Below are 12,133 nucleotides of genomic sequence, written 5' to 3' on the forward strand. Positions count from 1 at the left end.
GTCAGTGGCACCAACCAGCGGCAGCTGCGCTCCTGCAGGGCGATTTCCCCCGCGACACGGAAAAGGGGTCGCCGCCGGGCAGGAAGGGATCACCACGTGGCCAACAACGGGTCGGAGCGCCGGGCGGGGTGGAAACATGGGGCGCGACAGAAACCCATTTCCACTGTCCCCGACCCGGGAGCAATTACGGATGGGTTGGCCCCACCGCTTGCCCCCCAGTCGGTATGGCCTTAAAAAAAAAAGGGGGCAATTTTTGGCCTCAATATCTTTGGGTTTAACTTTTAGTGGGGAATTTAACAGCGTACTTACTGTGAAAGAGCCGAAGTTGTAGTCAGTTACAATGATTTGGCTGATTACACAGATTGCTGGCTCTGTGGGGCAGAGGCCCGCAACACAGCCTGTTTTGCAGCTGTCCATGACTGACCACAACTTCGGGATTTCCAATGAATCGCAAAGTTGCTGTCAGTTTTCAAAGGCGAATGACGGCGAATGCTGCCAGTTCGCCATCATCACGACCGCTGATTCCAGGCCAATATTTTCTGGAATTTTTACTTTGGAGATTGAATTCCATGACTGTCACATTAATATTTGAAATTTACATGTCGCTCTCCGGTGGCATTGAACAGTGGGTCCTTGCACCTATTCAGCCCTCTACCCAACACAGTAAATGATGAGGCACAATGCAAGCTATGATTTCAGCACCAAAATAATTGGTGTTTAAATTTGCACTAGTACAGTAGCTATTAGAAATTTAAGAACTGTAACCTCAATGTTTAAAACCAGTTATTGTGCCATTAGATACATTATACTAATTTCACTTACCCCAATTCTGCCGCCAAAAGAATTCGAAGCTCCTTTGAGTAGCAAAGTGTTTCTTCACAGAATAGTGGACTCTTTGAATTAGCATATTTGAAATACCAGTTTGTTTTAACAGATATGCCATAGTAGATGTGTGCCCAAATGGATCAATAGCCCATGCTGACCTAGGTTTTACTCCTGTTACAGTAAGCAAAAATACATTATATAAATTATTAAACAGGCAGTCCAAGGGAGGGGGAATAGATGGTTTTCATACAGAATAACAAAAACATATTTCAACACTCAGAAACAAATACCACAAAAAGCTATTTTTTCAAGTCGAGCTGTACAAAGCAACTAATTGTATTTGTATTTCAAAGTCTGTAAAGACATGCTTACATCTGGGAATGAATAAAATTAAAAAAAACATGTACAAACCTACCTCATCGTAAGGGTCAGTGAACTGTCCCCCAAAAGTGACATATCACTTAATATGAACTGAAACATTTCTTAAAACAGACAACCAAGCCAAAATTATAATGGGATACGCAGTTGGGTCAGGTATTAAATTTCTATGTCCCATCAAGTTTGAAAAAAACACAGCTCTCATTTTTATTCTAAAAATTATCTATTTTCCTAAACCTTATGAAAGGATGCCTCTTTTATGCCTTTCCTCTCCCCCAGAGGTTTTCTTTTCACAAAAGGAAATGTAGGCTTTATCTTTTTCCCTTCTCTGATGTCATTACCTTCCATCGTTTTTCTGTCATACACCACCTGCAAAAGTATGAGGAGGAAACCTGCTTCTGGGAAATCTGCTGCTGCTGATCTGAATCAGATAAATGCAGCCTGGTGTTATTCGCCTTCATAGAATCAAAGGGCGAGAATTTGTACTGGTTCACTGCCCAGTTTCTCGGCGGTATTGGCTGTTTTGGGCGAGAACCGGGTCGGCGAAAAATTCGCCAACTGAAACACGCCGGCTGTTTCGAAGTCCCGCTGGGGAGCAGACTGCCGGCGTGCATCGTCCACAGATCGCCCTGGCGTGATTTTTGGCTGAGCAGGGACCCGTAGGTAAGTATGGAAAAAAAAATTAAACCGCCCAGGACGATCAGCGGAGCTGGGCGGTCGGTAAGTTGGTCTGCAAGAAAAAGGTAAGTGAGTGATTTTTTACTATTTATTTTCAAAATCTGTTGGGATGATTTAATTTAAAAGTGTGTTGGGAATGTTTTTTTGATTTTTTAATAAATTATTTTTATTCTTTTTCTCATATTAGGCCCAACCCGCAGCCTCGGGGTAAATTTTTATAGATTTTTTAATTTATCGCCCATTTTCTTAAGGCACCGCCCAATCTAGTTGAAATTGCACTTTTTCGCCCAGATCGGGGGTACAAGGCCCATATTTTTCTTTGGGCGGATTTAAAAAAAAATTTTCGGGAAGTTTTCGCCGGCGATAATCTTCCCAGCCTTAGCGGTTTTTTGGGTGGCAATCAGGTGCTGGCAAGCTTTGGGCAAATTCTAGCCCATAGAATCATAGAGGTTTACAGCATGGAAGGAGGACATTTCAGCCCATTGTGTCCATGCTGGCCAACAAGAGGTTATCCAGCCGAATCCCACTTTCCAGCTCTAGGTCCATAACCCTGCAGGTTACGACACTTCAGGTGCACATCCAAGTACTTTTTAAATGTGGTGAGAGTTTCTGTCTCTACCATCCTTACAAGCTGTGAGTTCCAGACCCCCACATCCCTCTGCGTGAAGAAATTTGCCTTCAAATCCCCTCTAAACCTTCGACCAATTACTTTAAATTTATGCCCCCTGGTTGTTGACCCCTCTGCTAAGAGAAATAGGCTCTTTCTATCCACTATATCTAGGCCCCTCATAATTTTGTACACCTCAGCCTCCTCTGTTCCAATGAAAACAAATCCAGCCTATCTAATCTGTCCTCGTAGCTTAGATTCTCCACTCCTGGCAACATTCCCGTAAATCTCCTCTGTACCCTCTCCAGGCAATCACTTTCTCCCTGTAATGCGGTGATCAGAACTGCATGCAGTGCTCCTGCTGTGGCCTAACCAGTGTTTTATAGAGTTCAAGCATAACCCTCCTGCTCTTGTATTCTATGCCTCGACTTATAAAGGCAAGCATTCCATATGCCTTCTTAACCACCTTAAGTACCTGGCCTGCTACTTTCAGGGATCTGTAGACATGCATTCCCCTTTGTTCCTCATTTGCCACTGTTCTGCCTACCTGACCAGTTGATTGATATCTTCTTGCAGTCCACAGCTTTCTTCTTCATTATCAACCACACAGCCAATTTTAGTATCATAAGAACATAAGAATTAGGAACAGGAGTAGGCCATCTAGCCCCCCGAGCCTGCTCCGCCATTCAATAAGATCATGGCTGATCTGGCCGTGGACTCAGCTCCACTTACCCGCCCTCTCCCCGTAACCCTTAATTCCCTTATTGGTTAAAAATCTATCTGTGACTTGAATACATTTAATGAGCTAGCCTCAACTGCTTCCTTGGGCAGAGAATTCCACAGATTCACAACCCTCTGGGAGAAGAAATTCCTTCTCAACTCGGTTTTAAATTGGCTCCCCCGTATTTTGAGGCTGTGCCCCCTAGTTCTAGTCTCCCCGACCAGTGGAAACAACCTCTCTGCCTTGATCTTGTCTATCCCTTTCATGATTTTAAATGTTTCTATAAGATCACCCCTCATCCTTCTGAACTCCAACGAGTAAAGACCCAGTCTACTCAATTTATCATCATAAGGTAACCACCTCATCTCCGGAATCAGCCTAGTGAATCGTCTCTGTACCCCCTCCAAAGCCAGTATATCCTTCCTTAAGTAAGGTGACCAAAACTGCACGCAGTACTCCAGGTGCGGCCTCACCGATACCCTGTACAGTTGCAGCAGGACCTCCCTGCTTTTGTACTCATCCCTCTCGCAATGAAGGCCAACATTCCATTTGCCTTCCTGATTACCTGCTGCACCTGCAAACTAACTTTTTGGGATTCATGCACAAGGACCCCCAGGTCCCTCTGCACCGCAACATGTTGTAATTTCTCCCCATTCAAATAATATTCCCTTTTACTGTTTTTTCCCCAGGGTGGATGACCTCACACTTTCCGACATTGTATTCCATCTGCCAAACCTTAGCCCATTCGTTTAACCTATCCAAATCTCTTTGCAGCCTCTCTGTGTCCTCTACACAACCCGCTTTCCCACTAATCTTTGTGTCATCTGCAAATTTTGTTACACTACACTCTGTCCCCTCTTCCAGGTCATCTATGTATATTGTAAACAGTTGTGGTCCCAGCACCGATCCCTGTGGCACACCACTAACCACCGATTTCCATTTATCCCGACTCTCTGCTTTCTGTTCGCCAGCCAATTCTTTATCCATGCTAATACATTTCCTCTGACTCCACGTACCTTTATCTTCTGCAGTAACCTTTTGTGTGGCACCTTATCGAATACCTTTTGGAAATCTAAATACATCACATCCATCGGCACACCTCTATCCACCATGCTCGTTATATCCTCAAAGAATTCTAGTAAATTAGTTAAACATGATTTCCCCTTCATGAATCCGTGCTGCAGTCTGCTTGATTGCACTATTCCTATCTAGATGTCCCGTTATTTCTTCCTTAATGATAGTTTCAAGCATTTTCCCCACTACAGATGTTAAACTAACCGGCCTATAGTTACCTGCCTTTTGTCTGCCCCCTTTTTGTAAACAGAGGCGTTACATTAGCTGCTTTCCAATCCGCTGGTACCTCCCCAGAGTCCAGAGAATTTTGGTAGATTATAACGAATCCATCTGCTATAACTTCCGCCATCTCTTTTAATACCCTGGGATGCATTTCATCAGGACCAGAGGACTTGTCTACCTTGAGTCCCATTAGCCTGTCCAGCACTACTCTCCTAGTGATAGTGATTGTCTCAAGGTCCTCCCTTCCCACATTCCCGTGACCAGCAATTTTTGGCATGGTTTTTGTGTCTTCCACTGTGAAGACCGAAGCAAAATAATTGTTTAAGGTCTCAGCCATTTCCACATTCCCCATTATTAAATCCCCCTTCTCATCTTCTAAGGGACCAACATTTACTTTAGTCACTCTTTTCCGTTTTATATATCTGTAAAAGCTTTTACTATCTGTTTTCATGTTTTGCGCAAGTTTAGCTTCGAAATCTATCTTTCCTTTCTTTATTGCTTTTTTAGTCATTCTTTGCTGTTGTTTAAAATTTTCCCAATCCTCTAGTTTCCCACTAACCTTGGCCACCTTATACGCATTTTTCTTTGATTTGATACTCTCCTTTATTTGCTTGGTTATCCACGGCTGGTTATCCCTTCTCTTACCGCCCTTCTTTTTCACTGGAATATATTTTTGTTGCGCACTATGAAAGAGCTCCTTAAAAGTCCTCCACTGTTCCTCAATTGTGCCACCGTTTAGTCTGTGTTTCCAGTCTGCCCTCATCCCACTGTAGTCCCCTTTGTTTAAGCATAGTACACTCGTTTCTGATTTTACGCTCATCTGCAAACTTCTTAATCATACCCCCTATATTCAAGTCTAGATCATTGATGTACATCACAAAAAGCAAGGGACTTAGTACTGAGCCCTTCAGAACCCCAATGGAAACATCCTTCCAGTCGCAAAAACACCCATCACCTTTAACCTTTGCTTCCTGCCTCTGAGCCAATTTTGGATTCAACTTGCCACTTTGCCCTGGATTCCATGGGTTTTTACTTTTGTGACCAGTCTGCCATGTGAGGCCTTATCAAAAGCTTTTCTAAAATCCATATACACTACATCATACGCTTTGACTTCTTCAAACCTCCTGGTTACCTCCTCGAAAAATTCAATCAAGTTAGTCAGACACAACCTTCCCTTAACAAATCCGTGCTGCCTGTCCTTGATTAATTCGTGTCTTTCTAAGTGAAGATTTATCCTGTCCTTCAGGATTTTTTCCAATAATTTTCCCACCGCTGAGGTTAGGCTGACTCGGTGCATCCCTTTCTCTCTTGTGAGAAAGTGCTTGGCCTCTGCACAGTGCCTCCGATGACACAAAACTACGGTCAAGAATTAAGCAGCGACAGTGTAACAGGAGCAGGTCAGCAGGTTTCCAGCATACAAAATTTCTGTGTTATAATTTTTATAAAATAAAAAGTGCGTTTTAAAATTGACTTCAGGTAGTTGTATTTTCTTCAAAAATGTGTCCTTGCCTTTGTAGAAAAAGGACAACATACAAATACTAAAATACCTACTTCAGTTTTACTCAAAAGTTCTGACAGACAAGCACTTTGCACGAGTATTTCCTCCAGTTCCAAACATTAAATTAATTTCCTTTATTGCAATGTTTGACAGAATTTTTATAGTCAAAGTCTTGCGGGGGGGGTGGTGGGAGGGGACATGGGGGGAGAATGAGTAATTTTACTATTCATCATGTCACATTTCAGGGTTTTTAATCTTTTTTGTTAGTGGAAATGAATTAAAACAAATTAATTTACACAAGTTTAGGAAAGCCACAGACATGCAAGATGCGTATTAAACTAGATGAGCAGATTTGCGGAAGTTGCAGCTCACAGTCTACCTCAAGCAGAAATAAATGAGAGTCAAATCAATTCATCCCAGACATATTAAGTCAAAATGCTGGAAACACTCAGCAGGTCAAGTAGCATCTGTGGAGAGAGAATGAGAGTTAATGTTTCAGGTTTATGGCCTTTATCAGAACTGATAAAATATTGTGGGTTCTGATGAAAGCTCAACAACTTGAAACATCGGGCCCAAGTTTCGGCCTGAGTTGCTCCTGATTTTTTGAGCAACTGGTGTAGAACGGAGTATCTTAGAAATTCAAATTCTCAGCATTTAGTTTGCTCCAGTTCTCGTCAGTTAGAACAGTTTCACTTTGGAACAGAATTATTTTTTCAAAAGGGGGCGTGTCCGGCCACTTACGCCTGTTTTCAAAGTTTCGGCAGTGAAAACTTACTCCAAACTAACTTAGAATGGAGTCAGTGAAGATTTTTGTACGCTCGAAAAAACCTTGTCTACACTTTAGAAAATCAGGCAATCAGGCGGAGGGAATGGGGGAGGGGGGGGGGGTTTAAAGGGAAGTTTACAAACATTAAACACTTCAGTTTTACAAATAAAGAGCCATCATTAATAATAAATGATAAAAACATCAATAAATCAATCAATAAAATCAAAAAAAATTAGTAAGAAATAAAAAAAATGTTAAATCAATAAATAAAACATTTTCTACTTACCGACTGCAGCACCGGGAGCCCTCCAACAGCGTGCTGGGATGCCCCTCCCCCCCCCCCCGCCCCGTGTGTCTCTATCTCTCTGTCTGTCTGTGTGTGTCTCTCACTCTTTGTCTGTCAGTTTCTGTGTTTCTGACAGCGAGGGGAGGGGGAGGAGGGGGGTAGAGGGAGAGAGGGGTGGGGCAGGGGGAGGGGAGGGAGGGAGGAGAGGAGGGGGGGACAGAAGGGGGGGGAGGAGGAGAAGGGGAAGGGGAGGAGAGAGGGGGGAAGGAGAGGGGGGGGAAAGGAGAGGGGGGGGAAAGGAGAGGGGGGGGAAAGGAGAGGGGGGGGAAAGGAGAGGGGGGGGAAAGGAGAGGGGGGGGAAAGGAGAGGGGGGGGAAAGGAGAGGGGGGGGAAAGGAGAGGGGGGGGAAAGGAGAGGGGGGGGAAAGGAGAGGGGGGGGAAAGGAGAGGGGGGGGAAAGGAGAGGGGGGGGAAAGGAGAGGGGGGGGAAAGGAGAGGGGGGGAAAGGAGAGGGGGGGGAAAGGAGAGGGGGGGGAAAGGAGAGGGGGGGGAAGGAGAGGGGGGGAAAAGGAGAGGGGGGAAAAGGAGAGGGGGGGAAAAGGAGAGGGGGGGAAAAGGAGAGGGGGGGGAAAGGAGAGGGGGGGGAAAGGAGAGGGGGGGGAAAGGAGAGGGGGGGGAAAGGAGAGGGGGGGGGAAAGGAGAGGGGGGGAAAAGGAGAGCGGGGGAAAAGGAGAGGGGGAAAAAGGAGAGGGGGGAAAAAGGAGAGGGGGGGAAAAGGAGAGGGGGGGAAAAGGAGAGGGGGGGAAAGGAGAGGGGGGGAAAAGGAGAGGGGGGGGAAAGGAGAGGGGGGGGGGAAGGAGAGGGGGGGGAAAGGAGAGGGGGGGAAAGGAGAGGGGGGGAAAGGAGAGGGGGGGAAAGGAGAGGGGGGGAAAGGAGAGGGGGGGGAAAGGAGAGGGGGGGAAAGGAGAGGGGGGGAAAGGAAAGGGGGGGAAAAGGAGAGGGGGGGAAAGGAGAGGGGGGGAAAGGAGGGGGGGGAAGGAGAGGGGGGGGGGGAAGGAGAGGGGGGGGGAAAGGAGAGGGGGGGGAAAGGAGAGGGGGGGGGAAAGGAGGGGGGGGGGAAAGGAGAGGGGGGGGAAAGGAGAGGGGGGGGGAAGGAGAGGGGGGGGAAAGGAGAGGGGGGAGAAAAAGGAGAGGGGGAGGAAAAGGAGAGGGGGGGGAAAGGAGAAGGGGGAGGGAGGCTGAACGGGCAGGGCCCGTCCTCAGCACCAGATTTACAGGTAGGTGGCATTGGGTCGGGTCGGGTCCGGGGTCTTGAGCGCGGGTCGGGTCGGGGAGGGGCGGAGGGAGGTCGGGTCCGGGGGGGGGGGGGGCTGGCGGTCGGGAGCACGGGTCGGGTCAGGTCGGTTCAGTTCAGGAGGTGGGGTGGGGGGCCAGAGGGAGGTCGGGTCGGGGGCGAGGACGGGAGAGGGAGGTCAGGTCGGGTGGGGGGGGGGGGAGAGCGCGGGTCCGGTCCAGTCCGGGGGGTCCGGTCCGGTCCGGGGGCGGAAGCGGGAGTCGGGCGGTGTCAGGGTCGGGTCCGGTCCGGGGGCAGGGGAGGGGGGGGAGCGGGAGTCGAGTCGGGTCGGGAGGAAGCAGGAGCTGGGCGTGGGAGGCAGCCTGATGCACGCAGCCCCAGTGAGGCCATTCGGCCAGGGCTAGGGGCTGCGTGCTTCGGGCCCCTCCCACACAGTTTTGGGCGCCTTATGCTACTGCACATGCGCACCCACTGTAGCGTGCATGTGCAGAGGTTCCGTCACTGTTTTCAGTGCAGTGACCTAGCTCCGCCCCCTACAGCTCGTGCTGCGCTGCTCCTGGCTCCAGAGGACCAGCAGGGAGCCGGAGAATCTAAGTTTTTTTTAGGCGCACTTTCTGGCACGAAAAACGGGCGTCCAGGTCGGGGCTGCGCCTAGAACTTGGGCCCATGAACTCTGCTTCTCTCTTCAGTTGCCCTTTTAATTTAAAAAATCACTAATGAAGGAGATCATTTTATAACTATACTGATTGTGAGTTCATTGCTGGTTGAACAATGCAGCTGACACTTGGATCATACCTACAGAAGCACAGGATCAATGGCCAATTTATACAAAGCAGGTAATCAAGCTCTGGGATAGATTGTAATTGTAGTCCTGAACGGTGAAAGAGGATGAGAAGATTAAGAGCTGAAGGGAAAGAAAAAGAAAGAAAATTAAGATGTTAGAAAAATGTGCGAGCAATTCTCACCCAGATTTCTCTCAAGCCACTGATGTCCTTCAAGCAGCTGGTCAATCATTGCATAATAATGTGTACTAGCCTCATCAGTCATGACCCAGCCTCCTGTTGTTATTTCAAACTGACCCAGTTCATAAAGCCTGGAAAGAAAACAAACAAAACGTTTTAGAATTTCATAGCTAGATGACAAATCATGAAAATTCAGTGTTACTTCAACAGCCATGGTTTAGGAAACAACTAGATTCGGAATTAAGAAATATTTACCAAAAGATATTTAAAAAAACAGGGAGTGCGTATAATTTGATTTTACTTCTAAAACTGTTTAATTATGAAGACAAAAGTAATCCTTCCTTGAATTACCTGTTAATTATATTCTGTAATCCAATGCATTTAAAGAACATGGAGAGTCTAGGGGAGTATCTTTTACTGAAAATACTTCCCCATTTTAGAGAAAAATAATGCGCATTAGAATTTTGTTCTATGTTTTTAAAAAGTTGATCTTTTCCCTCTTTGCTCGGCAATTCAGAAATCACCGATAGGGAATAGATGGACTCTGATAAGCCACACTACTAGATGAATGAGTCGCGTAGCTCCAAGGCCTTTAAAAAACCAAAAAAAATCTATTGTGGAATACCCCACATGGAGCACACTGTAAACAGCTAGGCCTGTTCTTTTAAAAGTATTAAGAACTTCTGAACTAGAATTTCAACAATGTTTCTTCAGTCTTGTTGGTAACAAATTGTACATAAAAGGTCTATGCAAACTGTAAACATAGCAGTGAGCTTTAAATAATGTTTTATGCACTAACAATCTAAAACACAATTAGATATAAATGTAAGGGTGCAATTTATTTAATAATCTACATTTGATTAAGGCATATTTAATAAAGAATGTGATTGGTTCAGTATTTTATTAAAAATCACTGTAGATGAAATAGTAATGATATATTTAACAGCACACACGAAAGCAATGAACGCTATAAATAAAGGATAAGTGAAGCCCACATCACATAAGTGAATTAAATATATCTACTATCTACCATTCACAACTTCATCTGCTATCACAGATATAAAAAAGCCTGGACATAAGAACATAAGAACAGTGCAACAGTCAACTATAGAAAAAAGTATGATGACATACATGTTGTTTATACAGGCAATCATCTATTTATTATTACAATCTTTATTTTCTGCCACTAGTCAATACGCCTTATGGAGATTGCATTGTGAATTGTTTGCACAGCCAACTGTGCGGCTGAGCGTCTGAAATCCGGAAATCTCAGGACCGAGGCCGTTCTGGATTCCCGGTATTTCCACATTTTGGAACATCTTTGCCTGGGCCGAGGTAGGTGAGGTCGGGCAGTCAAGGTAAGGGGGCGAGTTCAGCCCATCGAGGTAAGCGGGAGAGGGGTGGAGCCGGGGCGAGTTCGGGCCACCAAGGGCCGGTGAAGTCGCGGCAGGCGAAGTTGGGCCGCTGAGGGCCGGGGCGCCGAGGGGAGGCCGGGGGGCGGGGCTGGAGTCCGGATTCCGAAACATTCCAAATTTTGGAACTCCGGATTTCGGACGCTCAACCTGTATTACATCTAGTGATGCCTGCTCGGTGACACTTTTAATAGGATTTTTCCATTAACGTGACAGCCTGGTAAACTAGAACATTGAGTCTGTATGCAGATAAGGTACAAATGTGTAGTCTTTCTCTCAGAGTTCTGACTCCATGTTGGATCTGTTCCACAATGATTCATGCACGTCTTTCTTTTTATCTCCTCAGATAAATTCATTTTGAAGTTAGTTTTAAAGTTTAAATTTGGACGTCAAGTTTGCGCATGGGATGCAATCGGAAAATGTATCCAGAATGCACTGGACATTGCACCGGTTTTGCAGAGGTGAAGTTACACTCAAGTTTCTGTACAAACTCATTAGGATAATCCCAAACATAAAATCTCCTATGAATCAGTGACTGGCACACAGCATTCTCCAGCATCACCAACACGCGTGGGATTGCCAGAAAATGAGCAATTCTTCAATTGACTGATTTTTGATGCTCTTAGTCTTACTTTTTAATTGACTGTTAATTAACTGAACACAGCAGGAGAGCACAACACAAGCATGTGTGGCTTCAATTGACTGCTGATCACAGGTCCTTTGCACCAGGGCAGCTCAATTGACTGAAATTAGACTAAATTAAATTAAATTTAAAGTAACTGTAGCAGCAGCAGGATAAACAGATCTGGATCAGGCTTCAACTGACTGCTGGTCACTGCAGGTACAAGTAATAAATGCTGGATTCCTGTGACCACGGGTGAGTGTGCATCCAAGTGTCTCGGTGCAATGTGATGAACATCCCAGAACAACAGGCACAAACCTGGGGCCTTTGCCAGCTTTTTGGGTGGTGACTGTTACGGCATATGGGTGTTTGAACCAGCAGAAAGGATCACAGATATTTTAGTGAAAAGTGGTTGTGGGTCCAACTCACTTACGTTTAAAATTCCGAGTTGTTATGGGTGCAACTCACTTATGCTTAAAATTCGACAATCTTTCGCACTGTTTCACAAACAATTCCGCCCAGATTACACTCACATCTGGGCGAAAATTATGTGGAAACTCCAGGCCTATTTGATCTTTTAAAGTTGATAAAAACAGTATTAAAGATAAATTTTGCAATTTTACTGTTGTTTTTCACTCTGTCACAGTTTTATCATAAGTAGCAAGTTGGAGCCCTTCTTTGCGACTGCCCGACAAACTGCTGTGACTCCTGATCAAGACATGGTCTACCCCACTCCTTCATCCATAAGACCACTTTGTACTACATACCATCATCCTCTGGCCTATTGTG

The 12,133-nt window shown here is 45.7% G+C and overlaps 1 protein-coding gene across 3 annotated transcripts in view; it reads right to left on the reverse strand.

Moving 5' to 3' along the window:
* man2a1 (mannosidase, alpha, class 2A, member 1) overlaps window positions 1–12,133 on the reverse strand; it is a 340,299-nt gene that overhangs the window by 244,135 nt on the left and 84,031 nt on the right. For all 3 annotated transcript variants that reach the window (XM_070884021.1, XM_070884015.1, XM_070884009.1), the window contains exons 5-6: window positions 9,314–9,441; window positions 823–996 (exon numbers count right to left, since the gene is read on the reverse strand). In XM_070884021.1, the coding sequence (XP_070740122.1) occupies window positions 823–996; window positions 9,314–9,441 (302 nt within the window). The remainder of the gene's footprint in view (window positions 1–822; window positions 997–9,313; window positions 9,442–12,133) is intronic.

This window comes from Pristiophorus japonicus, chromosome 1 (assembly GCF_044704955.1).
Source record: "Pristiophorus japonicus isolate sPriJap1 chromosome 1, sPriJap1.hap1, whole genome shotgun sequence".
Lineage (NCBI taxonomy): Eukaryota > Metazoa > Chordata > Chondrichthyes > Pristiophoridae > Pristiophorus > Pristiophorus japonicus.